The 23041-nt window shown below is 47.6% G+C and overlaps 1 protein-coding gene across 1 annotated transcript in view; it reads right to left on the bottom strand.

The window, feature by feature from the left end:
- The window catches only part of LOC144686108 (uncharacterized), a 114688-nt gene that overhangs the window by 7754 nt on the left and 83893 nt on the right, over nucleotides 1-23041 (bottom strand). The window contains exons 11-13 of the mRNA XM_078551254.1: nucleotides 22625-22963; nucleotides 22280-22546; nucleotides 8131-8232 (exon numbers count right to left, since the gene is read on the bottom strand). Of these exons, the coding sequence (XP_078407380.1) occupies nucleotides 8131-8232; nucleotides 22280-22546; nucleotides 22625-22963 (708 nt within the window). The remainder of the gene's footprint in view (nucleotides 1-8130; nucleotides 8233-22279; nucleotides 22547-22624; nucleotides 22964-23041) is intronic.

The raw sequence follows: 23041 nt of genomic DNA on the forward strand, positions 1-23041 counted from the left end.
AGTCAATCACAATCAATTAGTATACAACAGACCCAGACATGAGGCAAAAAAATGCCCAATGTTTGATAGCTTTGCGAGCCATAGATTAGGAATCACCTGGTCTTCCCAAGCATGCTACTCTTACCATATTTTGTTTTGTTTCAAATTATTCATGGATTTCTTTCAGAAGATACCTTTTTACATATAGAATACATACCTAATTTGTATTTGAATGAAACTACATTAAGTGCTTCCATGGTCTCTTCAGAGTAGCTGTTCACCTAAGCAAGCAGCTTTTACCAGAGCAAAAGGCATAAGAAATAGGAGCAGGCATAGGTCAGGCAGCCCACTGCTCCGCCATGCATTAAGATCATGGCTTAAGTTAGACATCAACACCACTTTCCTGCCTTATCCTCGTAACCCTCGATTCCCTCATTGTCCCAAAATTCATCCAATTAGCACCCAAAAATGTATCAATCTTAGTCATGAATATACCATCTCCAACAAGCGAGATTCTAACCATCGCCGCTTCACATTCAATGGCATTAGCACCACTGAATCCCCACTATCAACATCCTGGGGTTACCACTGACCAGGAAACGAACTGGACCAGCCATATAAATACTGTGACTACAAGAGCAGGTCAGAGGCTAGGAATGCTATGCTGAATGAGGGAGGTGGTGGTGTAGTGGTATTGTCACTAGGCTAGTATTCCAGAGACCCAGTGTAATGATCTGGGGACCCAGGTTCGAGTCCGACTGTGGTGTATGGTGAAATTTGAAGGAAGTCTAATGATAACCCTGAAGCCGTTGTTAAAAACCCATCTGGTTCACTAATGCCCTTTAGGGAGGGAAATCTGGTCTGGCCTAATGTGACTCCAGACCCACAGCAATGTGCCTTGAATTTGGCTCTTGAATAACCTCTGAACAAGGAAATTTTGGATGGGCAATAAATGCTGGCCTAGCCAGTGAAGCCCACATTCCTTGGATGAATAAAAAAAACGTAACTCACCTCCTGACTCCCCAAAACCTGTCCACCTGCTACAAGGCACAAGTCAGGAGTGTGATGGAGTACTCTCCACTTGACTGGATGAGTGCAGCTCCCACAACACTCAAGAAGCTTGACACCATCCAGGACAAAGCAGCCCATTTGATTGGCACACCATCCACGAACATTCACTCTCTCCACCACTAATGCACAGTAGCAGCTGTGTGTACCTACAAGATGCAAGAATTCATGAAGGATTCTTAGACAGCACCAAACCCACTACTGCTACCATCTAGAAGAACAAGGGCAGCAGACAGCTGGGACCACCACCACCTGGAAGTTCCCCTCCAAGCCACTCACCATCCTGACTTGGAAATACACCACTGTCGCCAGGTCAAAATCCTGGAACACCCTCGCTAACAGCACTGTGGGTGTACCTATACCACAGAGACGGTTCAAGAAGGCAGCTAGCCATCAAGGACAATTAGACTTGGGCAATAAATGCTGGCCTAGCCAGCAGTGCCCACATACCATTAGTGAATTAAAAAAGCAACATAACTGAGCATCTATAGCTGGATGACACAAAACTAGGTGGAAGTGTGAATTGTGAGGAGGATGCAAAGCCACTGCTAACGGATTTGGAGAAGCTAAGTAAGTGGGTAAAAATGTGACAAATGGAATACAAGGTTACCCACTTGGTAGGAAAAACAGAAATACAGGGTATTCCTTAAACAGTGAGAGGTTGGAAAGTGTTGAACTTCAAAGGGACTTGGGTGCCCTTATTCATGAGTCACTGAAAGTTAACCACAAAGGGCTGTGCATAAGAAATAGGAACAGGAGTTGGCCTTTGAGCCCCTCAAGCCTGTTCCGCCATTCAATGAGGTCATGGTTGATGTTCTACTTCAACACCATTTTCCTCCAGTATCCAATGTTGTTTTTAATATATAGAAATCTATCAATCTCAGTCTTGAACCAGATCGGGCCTAAAATAGCGCAAGATGTTGGGCAAGCGTCCCGATGTCATCCCACACGCACTCAATCTTCAGGTTAGCTGGTGTGCTGCACCTGACATCAATTCAAAATCCACTTAAAGCCATTAAAAAGCCAATTGATCCAGATTTTACGTTGCCCGTGCGATTTCACGCTCGTCGCATGGGCAAAAACTGGCAGGCGGGCAGCCCACCTTTTACAAAACTTCATCCAAGCGTGGGATAAAAAGGGTCAGCAGCATTGCCATTGTGAGTGGTGGGGAGTTTAGGAGATAGTTTTCTACTGCCTCCTTATTTGAACTTGACAGCTTCATCTCCATTCTGAGCTTCATTCTTAGCATTTCTAGGCTTCATTTCAGGACTCATTGGTGACTCCAAGGAGCCCAGGGGGTTTTGACCATGTGGACCCTTCTAGGTATTAGGCAGCCTTCTGTAACCCTGGTAACGGGGATTGTGGTCTCTGCTGGTGGCACCTCCTCTGAGGAGGAAGAGAGGGGCAGAAGGTAGAGGAGGCAAGGTGTCCCTATGCAGCTTCCAGGGGAGTGACCTGTGGGAGGAGAGGCGCAGGCACAAGGGGTGCAGGGCCAGCAGGTAGTCCAAGGCAGAAGGGGCTGCAGAAGAAGCCACTATTCTGCTGCTGGGTTTGCAGGCAGCGATGCAGCTACCTCAATATGTCCGAGGTGCAATGCCGAAAGAGGCTCCGCCTCTCCAGTGACACTGTGACCCCCATTTGTCAAATGATTGGGCCTGAGATCAGCTCCGACTGTGTGGGTGGACACCCCATGTCAGTGGCTCTGAAGGTCACAGTGGCCCTCAACTTCTATGCCTCAACTCTTTCCAGGGGTCAGTGGGGGGTCTCTGTGGAGTGTCCCAATCAGCTGTCCACAGTTGTGTCAAGCTGGTGACTCAGGCGGGTAATGACATTTATTCATTTCCTTCTGGACAAGGCCAGCCAGGCTGAGCAAGTCAGAGGCTTTGCAGTGATTGCTGGGTTCCCCCGCATCCAGGCTGCAATCGACTGCACACATGTGGCCATCAAGGCGCCAGTGGTCAGCCAGGTGCCTTTTTCAACAGGAAGGGATTCCACTCGATGAATGTCCAGATAGTGTGTGACCACAGGACACAGATTCTGCAAGTCTGTGCAAGGCAGCCTGTCAGCCCTCATGACGCTTACATCCTCAGACGCTCCCAGATGCCGAGGCTGTTCAGTGTTCCAGCCCGACTGGATGAATGGCTGCTGGGTGACAAGGGCTATCCATTGAAAAGGTGGCTTATGACTCCTCTCCACCACCCAAGAACAGAGGCAGAGCAGCATTATAATAGGAGTCATGCCTCCACAAAGGCGGTGATGGAGACGACCTTAGGTCTTCTGAAGATGTGCTTCCGATGCCTGGACCATTCAGGGGGAGCACTACAATACCCCCGAGTGTGGGTGGCACTGATGGTGGTTGTATGCTGCGCTCTCTACAATCTAGCACTGGAAAGGGGGGACCCACTGGAGGAAGATGATATTGACGTAGCTCCACAGACCACAGAGGATGAATCCAGTGGTGAGTCAGAAGAGGATCATGGTGAGGAGAAGGCTGAGGGTGTGGAGTAAAACCTCTGTATCCTTCAGGGAGGCAGGGACAGCAGGGATGGCTTGATTCAATGATCCTTAAGCTAGGCTGCCAGAGATCTGCTTCCACCTCAGGCCAGGGCTGCCACCTCCATTCCAGATGTCCGAAATGACCCTTTTCTTTGAAGTCAAAGCCCACTCAGTGCCTGTGCATTAAGCTTTAGACCTACCGCGTCCAGCATTACATACTGGTGTACTCTGCATCAAAAGAAAGGTGAAGCATACTCAGGCCATTGTGACAAAAACAACATTTATGGGCAGAACTTTTAGCTCGGTGTGCGGGTACAGTTGTGCGCCCAACCCGCTCGATTGTAAAATTGCGCGTGGTGACATTGGGCGAGTGGCCTGACGTCATCCCATGCTCGCACGATATTTTGGTCGGCATGAAAATCAGAAGCGCACCCGCCCACAATTAAGAGGGCCATTAAAGTCCCAATTGACTCCGAAATTTTGTGGTCCATCCAACCTTATGGTTGGCGGATGGGTGAATCTGCCAGGCGGACTTTGCATTTTTGATGAAACCTCATCCGAGGGTGGGATGAGGTTTTGTGGTTAAATAAAAAAACAATAAAACTGTTTGGACAGCGTTTTCATCATCTGTACGTTCAGGTGACTGATTCTGATGTGTGCGGCATCTCTTTCTGGATTTTGAAATATTTATTGATTGCTTTTAAAATCCACAGCTCCCTGAGACAGCTCTCTGCCCTCAGGGAGCTTTCATCCTGCGCTCTCCGCAAGCCCTCGCTTATGTCAGTGCCCGCCCTCCTCCCGCCGCTACCCCAGCGGCGCTGAGCATTTCGGCACACCTTTCACACTGGCTGGCCAGTTTCAGTGTGAAATCGCGGTCAGGGATCGATTGTGGTCGGCGGTCCATTCCTCGGCTGCTCCCGGGCCCACCGATCACCTGCGCCCGCTGAACTGAAAACCCTACCCTATGTATCTTTCACAATCAAAAAAAAATTAACATTACCACCTCCGGCATTCATTTCCACACCAGTCGACATAAACAAAACATTATAGAACAGAAGATCACCTGTGAACAGCCCCTCTTGTGCTCATGGTACCTTAAACTTATGTTTACGAATGATGCGTCTTGGTGCACCCCCCTCACCCCACTCGCTGGCAGCAGCATTGGAGGCATCCTGCTGACTCTTGTTGGCCTTGGTGGTCATCCTCTGGCCAGTGGAGACCGTGCTAGGCCCCGCCAGTGCCACGGCTGGCACCTCCCCAGTCACTGTAGCCTCATGAGATGCCACGGTCACTGGCAGAGGGGCGGAGGAGCTGCTGCCGTCACCCAGAGTGCCCTGAGAGGAGCCCGCAGAGACGACAAGCAGTTCGTGCGCCAATGTGAGGTCGCTCTGGACCTCCCTGCTCACCATTGATGAACAGGCACCTAGCTGAGATACTGGGTGCCGCATCCATCTCCCACACTGGCACTGACCACCTGAAGTCATTGCCTGTGTGAGTGCTTGCAGGTCCAAGCGCAACCCCAGGAACCCCTGATTCTGTCCCTGGAGCAGCCTCACTTTGAGAATCACCACTCTCTCAATGGAGGAGGCAATGTGCTCGGCCATGAGGGTCAAGCAGTGCTTATGATCCGCATGGACTCCTCCACAACAGAGACCATGGCACGCATACCCTCATGGGTCTCTGCCAGACCCTCCCGCACATCTCGCTGGACATCCAGCATCTGCCGCTTAATGGACGACTCCAGAGGCTCATCAACTGCCTTTGACTCAGCATCGTCCTGGTCTTCAGCAGTCCTCCGACTGCCGGCGCCCTGGGAACTATCTGCCTCCGCCTGCTCCTCAAGCAAGTGTGAAGTTCCCTCACCGCTGTGCAGAGACATTGTAGCCAAGGATCTAATGCCCACCAAGGTGCTGGTATCTGTGCTGGTGCCTGGTTCAGAGAGCAGGTGTGACACAGGTGCAGCTGAAGCCTGACGGTCCTCTGGTCTCAGGGGTGGCTCTTCGACATTCTGCGAATGAGTGCCTGTTGGTGAATCTAAGGGAGAAAAATGACGCCATTAGTTTAAGTCATCACACTGTCACTCTACATGACAGGCATCCTGGTGAGATCATGGAGATCGGCATCATAGTGCCCTCGTCTTTCAATGATCAATGGGGACTCCAGTTTTGAGGCTCCCATCAACGATGAGACTACACAAGAATGTTTGCATCGTCCGAAACTCTCACCTCTGTGCACAGCACTCTTACCTTCGTCAGGGACCCCAGCCTCTCCATGACCAGCTGAAAAAAGTGTGTGGTGCCTCTCCAGCTCCAAGGCTTCCTGCTCAAATCTGTTCAGGATTAGGACGTTAGAGGGGCCTCCGCCAGTCTGTGATCTCTCAATGTTGATATGGTTTGTCTTCTCCTGAAAGGACAGAGGAGCATTGATTAGTCCGCTCTCTACCTGCAGCGCCATTGCAGCCTGGCCAACCCCACCTGAGGAACACCTTGCAGGGCACATCCGAGTCGTGGCCCTCGAGCCGTAAGGCACTCAGGCCAAGCATCCAGGGCTCACCCCCTAGGCCAGCTCCGGCATCATTGACAGTTGGCACTCAGAGTCTAACACCCTGAACTCCACAGGGGGAATGGCCAACCCTTACCATTTCTCCACACTGGTATATACCAACATGGTACTCATCCTTCCCGAGCGCAGCAAGTCATCAAACCTTTTGCGGAACTACACCCATTGACCGCACAACATCGTGGCTGCTGACCTCAGCTGCCACCTCTTCCCAAGCGTTCTTTGTCCAGTGCAATGGCCTCCTCCTTCCATCTCTGGAGAGGAGGGCGTCCTTCCTGGCAACCACCTCCTCCAATAGCACTGCGAGGCACCCGAAAACAGGGAGCTGAGTGCCCACCCGACCGGCCCTGCCACCTGGCATCTCCAGCCACTGTTGAGGCCATAGCTTCACTCTCCAAAACACAGAAGATATGTTCTTTCCTGGCAGCCTTCAAGGAGCTGCCTGTGCCGTTTTTAAACCACTCGCTGGGTCACCATTGGACCCAGCGCCCGACAGGGCCCCGCCCCTGCCTGACCCTTCCCGACCATTGGAAAGCCACGTTTCACGCTGGGCAGGCCTTAATCAGCCAGCGTGAAATCGCGGTTGTGGGCCGATCGCGGTCGGGGACCTGTTTCCTGACCGGTCCCCTCCCACCAAACACCCACGCCTGCCAAGGGTAAAATTCAGGCCCTGGTGTGGTCTCACCAAGGCTCTATATAATTGCAGGGAGACTTCTTTACTCTTATACTCGAACCCCATTACAACAAAGGCTTATATACCATGTGCCCTCCTAATCGCTTGCTGTACCTGCATGTTAACATTCTGAGTGAACCTGGAGAGTCAAAGTTATCATGGGGCATCAAAGTTCAGCCCAATTCTCTTCAGAACAAATGCACAATTATACACATTGTGAAAATCTCTAGATCATAATCAGCATACATAACTCAAATGTGTTACATGTCACAGGGAAAAGCCCGAGTTGCAAAATGAATATAACACTTTAGAATATTATAATATGTATATGCCGAGCCCTACAAATCTTTTCATTACTAGACGTAACCCAAAATAAGTGAAGAAAGTTAGGAATATGAAGATCTTTCAGCCCATTAATTTAATTCCTCCTGTAGACCATGGCTGCAGTGTGAAATCAATACTAGTTGCTCAATGCCTCACAATATATTTTCCATGGCTTTAAAGATAGCTGAAAAATTTCCAGAACACCTATCTAACTTTGCAACCTTCATTATGCTAGGTCTAACAATCCCTCAATTTTTAAGTTTTCATTCTTGTTTTCAAGTCTTTCTATGGCCTTGCTGCACTCTGTTGTCTCGGGGGATCTGGCATAGGAAGGATAAAGGTGGGACTAGGAAACAGTACCGCACACAGTGTGATGTAAAAAGACACATAACCTGAGACTAGGTTTAGTTGTGGACTGAACAGAGACCTGTGTAGAAGCAAGCATGGAGTTAACTCATAGCTCGGGCTATACCCTGTATATATGTACATAGTTATGTAATATCAATAAACACAATGTTCAACCATGCAAGACTGGGAATCTCTTTGTGAGACCTACTGAAAATACTACATATCCTACCTCTATTAATTCCTCCATCTGTATAACCCTCTGATCTCTGCATTCCTTTCATTCCAGCTTCTTGTGCACTCTGATTCCCAACCCTCTGTGTCTTGTTACCTGTCCCTCCTCCTTAAAGCCTACCTCTTTGGCCAAATATTTGGTGACAGTTCCTAAGGTCGGTACCCAATTTTATTTGATAATCCCTCTGTGAAGTGCCTTGGGATGTTTTACTACATTGAAGATATTACATTAATGCAAGTTATTGTTTTTGTTTTTCTTCTGCGACTAGCTGCCTTAGCCTTGTATAGAACTACCATCATCCCAGCAGTTCAAGAACTATTGCCTTCTGAAAATGTTTCTTTATATAATCCTATGATTAATTTTAAACAAAGATTGAATTGTCAATCTTAATCTTTGGAATTATGTGCCATATGAACACTTTTCTTTTAGAGCAGCAATTTACGTGTCTTACCTGTAACTTTTTTCTTGTATATACACAGCGCCACTGCCAGGATAATGATGAGGAGAAGTGCCAGACACCCAAAAATAACATTGTATTTTAAAGTGTAAGCATCTGTCAGGAGAGTAAGGACAGAATTTACATTTAGTTTATAGATTAACTTTTATGAAAAAATGTAAGCTCTTCTTCAAAGGGTTGATTTAACATTACAGACCAGAATATCACAGGTTTAATTCCTGATTCAAGTTAACTGAACTCACTCAGCGATATAGGATTGGTATGACTGTCCTCAGTCCCCTTTAGGAAAAATAAATCATACAGGGCTCTAGTTCCTGCTTGCAATCCAGAGATTTCTGAAAGGGTATGTGTGCAGGTGACTGGTTGGTAAAAGATCTGATTCAGCTATAATGCTTCCAGCTGTACAATAGGTGAATGTTGGTTTGTTGCCTAAGCCTATACTTGAATAATGGCTATTTGAGTCTGAGCTGCATTCAGTGGAGTACCTTGTGCACTGATGAAAATGGATAGAAATAAACAGAGAGAGAGAGATGTAAAACAGCGAGCAACTAGCTTCTACTCATTTACACTATTGCACAAGTCAACATCTAACACAACATGGGAGGAGCAGAGGAAAAAGAAGAAAACTGGCAGCGAATTATAACAGATAATTTGTACAGTAATAATACTGAGCAAGAATTAATCTTCGACAGTGCATCCTCAGTATTAGTACCACTGTGCAGAACAGCAAGATACTACCATGGAATGTTTGTGAATATGATGTGACATCAACCAAATATATAATCTCAGTCCAGGTTCCAGATGGAAGTAGGAAAAAAGTAGATGAGCATTCTTCAGAGAGAATGAAAAGATACAACAGCAACAACATACTCCAGGATGGAGGGGACCTTCAGTAAAGACCTGGAAATAGCCAAATGCCCCAAATGTCTCAGGTAGAAAATGGTGCAAAAGATGGTATATGAAAAGACAAAAAAGGACAGATTGTCGTTGGAAATATTATAATCAACAAAGAATTCCCCTTTAAAATTATTCATTCCAAGCAACTGTGCTCATGCAATGAATGTTTGGGTAACTAATTTTGTAACTAAGCACAAAAGGTGGCAATTTTTATTCCTAACTTTCATCACAGTACAAGAGCTGAAAGAAGTCGATTAAGTTTTTTTAAAAAAAAGACTGTCCTCCTATTCATATTAAATTGAGTAGAAGATATGATATAAATTGTATGATCCTGGCATGATCATAATGAATCAAATGGCCTTTTGTGATTAATTGTGATGTGAAAATTAGGCCATTTAATCACCAAGTTCTCTATTACCAGACAGCATGATCAATTTATGTGACCTTAGGCTCTGACACAAATATTGAAAGGGTAATTCTCCTGATCTTAACATTAGAAATGCAGCTGAAAAGGAAGCATTATACACAGGAACAATGGTTTCAAACCAGATGTAGTGTTATAGTGCAAATAGAATACAAGTTATTGCTAGTCTCTTCCCAATCCCATTTTATGTGCATGTGGATTAATTAGATAGATATAAATAGATAGATAACCTCTCCTATAATGGCCCACCATGGCATCCCCTGGTCAATCACCCAATCATCAACCAGCTAATAACACAATCATCCACTGGCAAATCACCCAATAATCCCATGGATAATCACCCAGCCCTCGTCTGGTCAATCACTCAATCCTCCCCTGGCCAATCACCCAATCCACCCCTGCCAATTCACCCAATCCTCCCCTGGCCATTCACCTAATCATCCTCTGGCCAATCATCCAATCATCCCCTGGCCAATCACCTAATCATCCCCTGGCCAACCACCTAATCATCCTCTGGCTAATCACCCAATCCTCCCCTGGCCAATCACCCAATCCACCCCTGATCATTCACCCAATCCTCCCTTGGCCAATCACATAATTATCATCTGGCTAATCACCCAATCATCCCCTGGTCAATCACCCAATCACGCCTGGCCGATTACACATTCATCCTCTGGCCAACTGCACAATCATCCCTTGGCCAATCATCCAAACATCCCCTGGCCAATCACCCGATCATCTCCTGTCCAAGATCCCACTCATTCCTTGAACAATCACCCAATCATCCCCTGGCCAGTCATCCAAACCTCTCCTGGCCAATCACCCAACCATCTTCCAGCAATCACCCAATCATCCTCCGGCAAATTACACAATCATCCCTGGACCAATCACCCTATCATCTAAACACCCAATCAAAACCCAGTCAATCACACATTTAACAGCCAGCTAACCATCCCCTGGCTAATCATCCAATCACCTTCCAGCCAATCATCCAATCATCCTCTGGCCAATTACACAATCATCCACTCTTCCATCACCAAATCATCTCCTGGCCAATCAGCAAATCAGTTACTGGCCAACCATGCTATCATCTCCTGGCCAATCACCCAGCTAATCACCCAACGATCACCCAGCAAATCACCCAATCATCTCCTGGCCAATTACCCAAACTTCCACTTGCAAACAACGCAATCATGACCCTAGTCAATCATCCAATCATCCTATGACCAGGTACCCAATCATGTCCTGGTCAATCACCCAACCATCTGCTAGCTAATCACCCAATCATCTCCTGGCCAATCACCCAATCATCTCCTGGCCAATCACCCAAATATCCCCTCAGAAATCACCCAAAAATGACCCTGGTCAATGACCCAATTATCCTCTGGCCAATCAATCAATCATGTACTGGCCAATCTCCCAAACATCCCCTGGCCATTCACCAAGTTATCCCTTGATCAATCATTCAGTCATCCACTGGCCAATCACCCAATCATCACCCAGCCAACAACACACCAACCCAGCCAATCACCCCCTGGCCAATCATCCAATCACGTTCTAGCCAATTATCCAATCATCCTCTGGCCAATTACACAATTATCCACTGGCCAATCAACAAATCATCTACTGTCCAATCATGCTATCATCTCCTGGCCAATCACTCACTCATCAACCAGCTTATCACCCAACGATCACCCAGCCAATTGTCCAATCATCACCCAGCAAGTCACCCAATCATCCCCTGGCCAATCACCCAATCACCTGCTCAACAATGAACCAGTCATATCCTGGGCAATCACCCAATCATCTCCTGACCAATCACCCAAACCTCCCCTGGTCAATCACCTAGTTATTGCCCAGTCAATCACCCAATCATCTTGTGGCCAATCACCCAATCATCTCCTTGCCATTCACCCAATTATCCCCTGGCCACTCACCCATTCGTCACTCAGGTAATCACCCAATCATCACCCAGCCAACCACTGAATCATCCCCTGGCCAATCACCCAAAATCTTCTGGCCAATTACAATCAACGCCTAGCCTATCAGCCAATCATCCTTTGGACAATCACCCATTCATCCCCTTACCAATCTCCGAAATCTCACCTGGCCAATCTCCCTATCATTATACAGTCAATCATCCAATTGTTCCCAGGCCAATCACCCAAACATCTTCCGGCCAATCACCCAATCTTCCTCTTGCCATTCACCCAATCATGACACTGGCCAATCACCCAATCCTCATCAGAGCAATCACCAAATCATCCTCTGGGCAGTCATCCAACCATCTCCTGGCCAATCACACAAAGTTCCTCTTGGCAATCACCCAATCATGACTCTGGTCAATGACTCCATCATCATCTCGCCAATCACCCAATCATCCCCTAGCCAATCACCCAAATCTCACCTGGCCAATCTTACTATAATCAGGCAGCCAGTCGCCCAATCATCCCCTAGCCAATTATTAATATCTCACCTGCCCAATCCCCTTTTCATTATGCAGTCCATCACCCAATCATCCCCAGGCCAATCACCCAATCACCTTCCAGTCAATCACCCAAACATCCTCCAACGAATCACCCAATCAACCCCTGGTCAATCACAGAAGCACCCCTGGGCCAATCACACAATCAGTGTCCAGCCTATCAGCCAATCATCCTTTGGGCAATCACCCAATCATCTCCTGGCCAATCACCCAATCATCTCCTGGCCAATCACATTATCACCTCCTGGCCAATCACCCAGTCATCAACCGGCTAATCACCCAACGATCACCCAGCAATTCACCCAATCATCACCTGGTCAATCATCCAGTCAACCCCACGCCAATCACCCAAACAGCTTTTCGACAATCACCCAATCATCTCCTGACCAATCATCCACTCATTCCTAAATCAATCACCCAATCAAACCTAGCCCAATTATCCAATCACCCCCTGGCCAATCACCCACACCTTCCCTGACCAATCAGGCAATCATCATTCTGCCAATCACCCAATCATCCCCTGGCCAACCACACAATCATCCCCTGGCCAATCACCCAAATATCCCCTGGCCAATCACCCAAACATCCCCTGGCCAATCAACCAAACATCCTCTTGCAAATCACCCAATCATGACCCTGATCAATGACCCAATCATTCTCTAACTAGTCACCCAATCATGTCCTGATCAATCACCCAATCATCTGCTGGCCAATCACCCAATCATCTCCTGGTCGATCACCCACTCATCCCCTGGCCAATCACCCAAGCATCGCCTCGCCAATCACCCAAACATCTCCTGGCCAATCACCAAGTCATCCCTTGACCAATCATCCAGTCATCCACTGGTCAATCACCCAATCATCACCCAGCCAATCACACATTTATCACCCAATCAATAACCCCCTGGCCAATCACCCAATCACCTTCTAGCCAATCATCCAATCATCCTCTGGCCAATTACACAATCATCCACTGGTCAATCAACAAATCATCTACTGGCCAATCATGCTATCACCTCTCGGCCAATCACCCAGTCATCAACCAGTTTATCACCCAACGATCACCCAGTCAATCATCCAATCATCACCCAATTGTTGACCAATCACCCAAACCTCCCCTGGCTAATCACCCAATCATTCTCGGCCTATCACCCAATCATCCTCTGGACTACCACCCAATCATCCCCAGGCCAATCCACCAATCACCTCTGTGACAATCACCCAATCATCTCCTGGGCAATCATCCACTCATTCCTGGACCAATCACCCAGTCATCCCCTGGCCATTCACCCAGTCATCCCCTTCCACTCACCCAATCATCACTCAGCTAATCACCCTATCATCACCCAGCCAACCACCGAATCATCCCCTGGCCAATCACCCAACCATCCTTTTGCCAATTACACAATCATCCGCTGGCCAATCGCACAGTCAGTGCCTGGCCTATCAGCCAAACATCCTTTGGAAAATCACCCAATCCTCTGCCGGCAAATCACCCAATCCTCTATTCGCCAATCACCCAATCATGACACTGGCCAATCACGCAATCATCCTCCAACCAATCACCAAATCAAGCTCTGGCCAATCACCCAATCATTGCCTGGCCAGTCACCCAATCATTTCCTGGCCAATCACCCAAAGATTCTATCGGCAATCACCCAATCATGATCCTGGTCAATAACCCAATCATTGCCTCACCAATCACCCAATCATCCACCAGCAAATCAACCAAATCTCACCTGGCCAATCCCCCTATCATTATGCAGCCAACCACCCAATCATCCCCAAGCCAATCATCCAATCATCTTCTGGCCAATCACCCAAACATCCTTTGACCAATCACCCAATCATCCCTTGGCCAATCACAAAATCATCCACTGGCCAATCACACAATCAGCGCCTAGCCTATCAGCCAATCATCCTTTGGACAATCACCCAATCATCTATGGGCCCATCACCCAATCATCCTCCGGCCAATCACCAAAACATCCTCAGACCAATCACCCAATCATCTCCTGACCCATCACCAAATCATCTCCTAGCCAATCACCCAATCACCTCCTGGCCAATCAGGCTATCGCCTCCTGGGCAATCAGCCAGTCATCAACCAGCTAATCACCCAACGATCACTCAGTCAATCATCCAATAATCATCCAGCAATTCACCCAATCATCCCCAGGTCAATCACCAATCATCTCCTGGCCAATCACCCAAACATCCTCTCGGAAATCACCCAATCATGGCCCTTGTCAATGATCCAATCATCCTCTGGCCAATCACCCAATCATGTCCTGGCCAATCACCCAAACGTCCCCTGGCCAATCACCCAAACATCCTATCGGAAATCACCCAATCATGACCCTGGTCAAAGATCCAATCGTCCTCTGGCCATTCACCAAGTCATCTCTTCACCAATCATCCAGTCATCAACTGGCTAAACACCCAATTAGAACCCAGTCAATCACACATTTAACACCCAGCTAACCATCCCCTGGCCAATCATCCAATCACCTTCCAGTCAATCATCCAATCATCCTCTGGCCAATTACACAATCATCCACTCTTCCATCACCAAATCATCTCCTGGTCAATCAGCAAATCAGCTACTGGCCAACCATGCTATCATTTCCTGGTCAATCACCCAGCTAATCACCCAACGATCACCCAGCAAATCACCCAATCATCTCCTGGCTAATTACCCAAACTTCCACTCGCAAACAACGCAATCATGACCCTAGTCAATCACCCAATCATCCTATGACCAGTTACCCAATCATGTCCTGGTCAATCACCCAAACATCTGCTAGCCAATCACCCAATCATCTCCTGGCCAATCACCCAATCATCTCCTGGCCAATCACCCAAATATCCCCTCAGAAATCACCCAAAAATGACCCTGGTCAATGACCCAATTATCCTCTGGCCAATCAATCAATCATGTGCTGCCCAATCTCCCAAATATCCCCTGGCCATTCACCAAGTCATCCCTTGATCAATCATTCAGTCATCCACTGGCCAATCACCCAATCACGTGCTAGCCAATCATCCAATCATCCTCTGGCCAATTACACAATTATCCACTGGCCAATCAACAAATCATCTACTGTCCAATCACGCTATCATCTCCTGGCCAATCACTCACTCATCAACCAGCTTATCACCCAACGATCACCCAGCCAATTGTCCAATCATCACCCAGCAAGTCACCCAATCATCCCCTGACCAATCACCCAATCACCTGCTCAACAATGAGCCAGTCATATCCTGGGCAATCACCCAATCATCTCCTGACCAATCACCCAAACCTCCCCTGGCCAATCACCTAGTTATTGCCCAGCCAATCACCCAATCATCTTGTGGCCAATCACCCAATCATCTCCTTGCCATTCACCCAATTATCCCCTGGCCACTCACCCAATCATCACTCAGTTAATCACCCAATCATCACCCAGCCAACCACTGAATCATCCCCTGGCCAATCACCCAAAATCTTCTGGCCGATTACAATCAGCGCCTAGCCTATCAGCCAATCATCCTTTGGACAATCACCCATTCATCCCCTTACCAATCTCTGATATCTCACCTGGCCAATCTCCCTATCATTATACAGTCAATCATCCAATTGTTCCCTGGCCAATCACCCAAACATCTTCCGGCCAATCACGCAATCTTCCTCTCGCCAATCACCCAATCATGACACTGGCCAATCACCCAATCCTCATCTGAGCAATCACCCAATCATGACTCTGGTCAATGACTCCATCATCATCTCGCCAGTCACCCAATCATCCCCTAGCCAATCACCCAAATCTCACCTGGCCAATCTCACTATAATCAGGCAGTCAGTCGCCCAATCATCCCCTAGCCAATTATTAATATCTCACCTGCCCAATCCCCTTTTCATTATGCAGCCAAAAACCCAATCCTCCCCAGGCTAATCACCCAATCATCTTCCAGTCAATCACCCAAACATCCTCTGACGAATCACCCAATCAACCCCTGGCCAATCACAGAAGCACCCCGGGGCCAATCACACAATCAGTGCCTAGCCTATCAGCCAATCATCCTTTGGGCAATTACCCAATCATCTCCTGGCCAATCATCTCCTGGCCAATCACACTATCACCCCCTGGACAATCACCCAGTCATCAACCAGCTAATCACCCAACGATCACCCAGCAATTCACCCAATCATCACCTGGTCAATCATCTGGTCAACCCCACGCCAATCACCCAAACACCTTCTCGACAATCACCCAATCATTTCCTGACCAATCATCCACTCATTCCTAAATCAATCACCCAATCAATCCTAGCCCAATCATCCAATCACCCCCTGGCCAATCACCCACACCTTCCCTGACCAATCAGGCAATCATCATCCAGCCAATCACCCAATCATCCCCTGGCCAACCACGCAATCATCCCCTGGCCAATCACCCAAACATCCCCTGGCAAATCAACCAAACATCTCCTGGCCAATCACCCAAACATCCTCTCGGAAATCACCCAATCATGACCCTGATCAATGGCCCAATCATTCTCTAACCAGTTACCCAATCATGTCCTGGTTAATCACCCAATCATCTCCTGGCCGATCACCCTCTCATTCCGTGGCCAATCACCTAATCATCCCATGGCCAATTACCCATTCATCTTCCAGCCACTCACCCAATCATCTCCTGGGCAATCACCGAAACATCCTCTGGCCATTCATCAAGTCATCCCTTGACCATTAATCCAGTTAACAACTGGCCAATCACACAATCATCAGCAAACCAATCAGACATTTATCACCCAGCCAATCACCCCTCGCCAATCTCCCAATTATCATCCAGCCAATCAACCAATCATCTTCTGGCCAATCACCCACTCATCCCATGGCTAATCACCCAATCATCCTTTGACCAATCACCCAATCATCACCCAGCCAATCACACATTTATCACCCAGCCAACCATCCTCTGGCCGATCACCCAATCACCTTCCAGCCAATCATCCAATCATCCTCTGACCAATCGCCCAATCATCCCCTAGCCAATCAACAAACCATCTACTGGCCAATCATGCTATCACCTCCTGGCCAATCACCCAGTTGTCAACCAACTAATCACCTAGCGATCACCCAGCAAATCATCCAAACATCACCCAGCAATTCACCCAATCATCCCCAGGCCAATCACCCAATCACCTCCTCAACCATCACCCAATCATCTCCTAATTAATCACCCACTCATTCCTAGACCAATCATCCAATCAGTCCTAGACCAATCTCCCAAACATCCCCTGGCCAATTACCCAATCCTCCCCTGGCCAATCACCCAATCATCTTCCAGCAATCACCCAATCATCCTCTGGCCAATCACCCAATCATCCCCTGGCCACTCACCCAATCATCACTCAGCCAATCACCCAATCATCACCCGGCCAATCACCCAATCATCACCCAGCCAATCACCCAATCATCACCCAGCCAATCATCGAATCAACCCCTGGCCAATCACCCAATCATCCTCTGGCCAATTACACAATCATCCCATGGCCAATCACCCAATTATACTTTGATCAATCTGCTGAACATCTCCTGGCCAATCACCGAATAATACCCTGGTCACTTACCCAATAATTTCCTGGCCAATAACCCAATCTTTACCCAACCAATCACCCAACCATCATCCAGCCAAACACCCAATCATCCCCTGGCCAATCTCCCAATCATCCTTTGGCTGATTGCACAATCATCCCTTGGTCAATCACGTAAACATCTCCTGGCCAATCACCCAGTTATCACTCAGCTAATAACCAAATCATCCCTTGGCCAATTACACAATCATGTCCTGGCCAATCACCCAGAATTCCTCAGCCAATCACCAATTCACCTCCTGGGCAATCATCCAATCATTTCCAAGCCAATCACCATTCATTTGTTGACCAATCACTCAAACCTCCCCTGGAAAATCACCCAATTATCATCCAGCCAATCACCCAATCATCTTCCAGCAATTGTCCAGTGATCTTCTGGCCAATTACACAATCATCTCCTGGCCAATCACCCAATCACCTCCTGGTCAATCACCAAATCATCCCCTGGCCAATTACCCAATCATCTACTGGCCAATCACCTAATCATGTCTTGGTCAGTCACCCAATCTTCCACTGGCCAATCACCAAACATTTTCTGGCCAATCATCCAATCATGTCCTTGTCAGTCACCCAATCTTCTCCTGGCCAATCACCCCATCAGCTCCTGGCCAATCACCCAATCATCCTCTGGCCAATTACATAATCATTGCTTGGCCAATCACCCAAACATCTGACAGATTACACAATCATACCCTGGCCAATCACCCAATCATCCCCTGGCCAATCACCCAATCATCTTCCAGCAATCACCCAATCACTCTCTGGCCTGTTACACAATCAACCCCTGACCAATCATCCAAACATCTTCCATCCAAACAGCTTCCGGCAAATCACCCAATATTTCTCTGATCAATCACTCATTCATCTCCTGGCCAAGCACCCAATCATGTCCTGGCCAATTACCCAATTGTCACCCAGCTAATCACCCAACCAATCACCCAATAAACCCTGGTCAATCACCCATTCCTCTCCTAGCCAATCACCCAAACATCTCCTGGCTAATCACCCAGTTATCACCCAGCTATTCGCCCAATCATCTTCCAGCCAATCACCCAATCATCCCCTGGCCAATCACCCAACCATTTCCTGGCCAATCACACAGTCATCCCCAGGCCAATCACCCAATCATCTCCTGGCCAATCATCCAATCATCTCTGGGCCAATCACCCAATCATCTCCTGGCCAATCATCTAAACAACTTCTCTCCAATCACCCAATAACCCTCTGGCCAATTATACAATCATGTCCTGTGCAATTACCCAGAATTCCCCAGCCAATCACCCATTCATAACCCAGCCAATCATCCACTCATCTCCTGGTCAATCACCCACTCATCTGGTGGCAAGTCACCCAATCGTTCTCTGACAAACCATCCAAACATCCTCTGGCCAATCACCCAATAATCTTCTGGCCAATTACACAATCATGTCCTGTCCAATCACCCAGAATTCCCCAGTCAATCACCCATTCATCTCCTGGCCAATCATCCAATCATGTCCTGGTCAATCATCTAGTCATCCCCTGGCCAATTACCTAATCATCACCCAGCTAATCACCCATCCATTCACCCAATAAACCCCAGCCAATCACCCATTCATCTCCTGGCCAATCACCAAATCATCTCCTTGCCAATCACCCAATCATCACCCAGCCAAAAACCCAATCATCCCCTGGCCAATCACCCAACCATTTTGTGGCCAATCACTCAGTCATCCCCTGGCCAATCACCCTGTCAACCTTGGATAATCATCATATACACTCATAGACGCTTACAGCACATAAGGAGGCCATTCAGCCCATCATATATGTGCCAGTGAACAACGATCTGGCTACTCTAATCCAACTTCCCAGCACTTGGCCCATAGCCCCAGAGGCTATGGCAATGCAAGTGAATATCTAAATACTCCTTAAATGTTACAAGAGTTTCTGATTCAACCACTCTTTCAGGAAGTGAGTTCCAGACCGATCTTCCAGCCAATCAACAAATCTAATCACCAGATCATTTCCTGCCAATCATCCACTCATCTCCTGGTCAATCACCCACTCATCTGGTGGCAAATCACCCAATCGTTCTCTGACAAACCGTCCAAACATCCTCTGGCCAATCACCCAATAATCTTCTGGCCAATTACACAATCATGTCCTGTCCAATCACCCAGAATTCCCCAGTCAATCATCCATTCATTTCCTGGCCAATCTCCCAATCATTCTGACCAATCACACCCTGGCTATTCACTCAATCCTCACCTGGCCAATTACCTTATTATCCCTGAGCTAATGACCCAATCATCTTCTGACCAATCACCCAATCTCCCCCTCCAGAATCACCCAATCATCTCTTGGCCAATTACACAAACATCCTCTGGCCAATCACCCAATCATGACCCTGGTCAGTCACCCAATCATACTCTGGCCAATCATCCAATCATGTCCTGGCCAATCACCCAATCAACTGCAGGCCAATCACCCAATCATCTCCTGGCCAATCGCCCAATCATCTCCTGGTGAATCACCCAATCATCCCCTGGCCAATCACCCATTTATCCTCTGATCAATCGCCCAATCATCCTCTGGCCAATTACACATTCATCCCCTGGCCAATCACCAATCACCCTCTGGCCAATCACCCAATCATCTCTTGGCGAGTCACCCAATCATCCGCTGGCCAATTATACAATCATCCTCTGGCCAATCACACAATCATGACCCTGGTCAATCACCCAATCATTCTCTGGCCAATCATCTAAACATGTCCTGGCCAATCACCCAATCATCTGCTGGCCAGTCACCCAATCATCTCCTGGCCAATCACCCAATCATCTCCTGGCCAATTACCCACTCATCTCCTGGTCAATCGCCCACTGATCTCTTGGCCAATTGCCCACTCATCTCCTGGCCAATCACCCAATCATCTCCTGGCCAATCACCCACTCATCTCCTCGTCAATCGCTCACTCATCTCTTGGCCAATCGCCCACTCATCTCCTGGCCAATCGCCCACTCATCCCCTGGCCAGTCGCCCAATCATCTCCTGGCCAATCGCCCACTCATCTCCTGGCCAATCGCCCACTCATCTCCTGGCCAATCGCCCACTCATCTCCTGGCCAATTGCCCACTCATCCCCTGGCCAGTCGCCCAATCATCTCCTGGCCAATCACCCACTCATCTCCTAGTCAATCGCCCACTCATCTCTTGGCCAATCGCCCACTCATCTCCTGGCCAATCGCCCTATCATCCCCTGGCCAGTCGCCCAATCATCTCCTGGTCAATCACCCAATCATCTCCTGGCCAATCGCCCACTCATCTCCTGGCCAATCGCCCACTCATCTCCTGGCCAATCGCCCACTCATCTCCTGGCCAATCACCCACTCATCTCCTGGCCAATCGCCCACTCACCTCCTGGCCAATCGCCCACTCATCTCCTGGCCAATCGCCCACTCATCTCCTGGCCAATCGCCCACTCATCCCCTGGCCAGTCGCCCACTCATCTCCTGGCCAAACACCCAGTCATCACCCAGCCAATCACACAATTATCTCCCAACCAATCACCCCCTGGCCAATCACCCAATCACCGTACAGCCAATCATCCAACCATCCCCTGGCCAAGTACACAATCATCCACTGGCCAATCAACAAATCATCTACTGGCGAATCACCCAATCAGCATCCAGCAAATCATCCAATCATCACTCAGCTAATCACCCAATCATCCCCTGGTCAATCACCCAATCACCACCTCAATAATCATCCAATCATCTCATGGGCAATCATCCAATCAACTCCTGGCCAATCACCCACTCATTCCTTGACTAATCACCCAATCATCCCCTGGCCAATCACCCAAACCTCCCCTTGCCAATCACCCAATCATCATCCAGCTAATCACCCAATCGTCCGCTGACAACTTACACAATCATCTGATGGCCAATCACCCAATCATCCCCTGACCCCTCACCCAATCATCCCCTGACCCCTCACCCAAACATCACCCAGCCAATCATCCAATCATCCCCTGGCCAATCACTCGATCATCTCCTGGCCAATCACCCAATCATCCTCTGGCCAATTATACAATCATCCTTTGGCCAATTGCACAATCATCCCATGGTCAATCACCCAATCTTTACCAAGCCAATCACACACTCACCAAGGCACACTCCCTCCCCCATTCCACATCCAGCCAATCATCTGATTATTCCCTGTCCAATTACCCCCAATCATTTCCTGGTCAATCATCCAATGCTTCCCCAATCAATCATTCATGACTAACCCGTCTCTGCCAATTGCCTCCAGAAGTGTTGTTGGTCAAATATAGGTCACATCTAAATGATCGGTAGAGATGGAGTAATATCAAGTGGCATGTTATTTACCCAGCAGAGCAACACTGGATAAAATTTACTACATTACTGACATCTAGTCTTATTGCAGAAGGAAGAGGAAATTTAACATTTAGAACACTTCTACTTAAGTTTAATAAACCTTAAAGTTGTTAAAAAGAGGTGTTCCTCTTCAGCTTTGTGGGGCACATTTTGACTTTTGATGTTAAACTGTTAACATGTGAAAACCTATGATTATGAACTTTAGTAATGTAGAGTGCAACAGAATGTGAAAAGTAAGAGGTTATTGTAGAAAAAAGAGCAGAAGAGATAAGAACTTTATATGAAAGTTACAAAGAGTAAAACCTGAGACACTTACTATTAGCCTTCAGGTAAAACGGAATAAAAATCTTTGGAATGTTTTGATGAAACAAAACACATATCCAGTTCCTTCCGTCTCTATCGGCTTTCTGAATTTTCAATTGTAAAAAATCTTCCTGTTTCTCTTCCTTCAATGTTTTCTCTACAGCAGTTTTGCCATCACTATTGATCCAAACAAGTCTCATTGATTCAGTGACATCAGAGACAGAGCAGGTCAGGGTAACGGTGTCTCCCTCAGTCACTGCATCAGATGGTTCAGCTGTCACTGTGTAAACAAGAAAATCATTCAGATTTTAAACATTGACTTGATCATTAAAAACAGCAGCAATGTTCTGTCTCTTACCTTTAACTGTGATTAGTTTAATGGTCACCATTTTATATCTCCCTGGAATACATTTGTAAACTCCAGTATCTTCAAACAGGACAGGGGCAATCCTCACATTGAATTTCTTGCCATTAAAATTTGTCTCTGTGGGGACCAGACGATTCCCAAAGTAGGTCCTGTTTACATCGATGGGCTGAGATTTTGATGCAGAAGCTATTTCTTTCTTTTCACTCTGAAAATAACGCGACCTCCAGGTCCATTTAGTTTTATTGTACTCAAAGTAAGTTTCACAAATCAGGTCGAGTTCACTGTGATCTGTGCTTGACCGATAAAGTGTGTATTTCTTGTGGTGTAAATCTGTAACAGAGAGACAGGAGACAAAGTGTTAGGTTTTTATAGCTGCTGGGATATGCATCTCCTGAATTCCCACAGGGA

This window comes from Cetorhinus maximus, chromosome 10 (genome assembly GCF_964194155.1).
Source record: "Cetorhinus maximus chromosome 10, sCetMax3.hap1.1, whole genome shotgun sequence".
In the NCBI taxonomy this organism is placed as follows: Eukaryota; Metazoa; Chordata; class Chondrichthyes; order Lamniformes; family Cetorhinidae; genus Cetorhinus; species Cetorhinus maximus.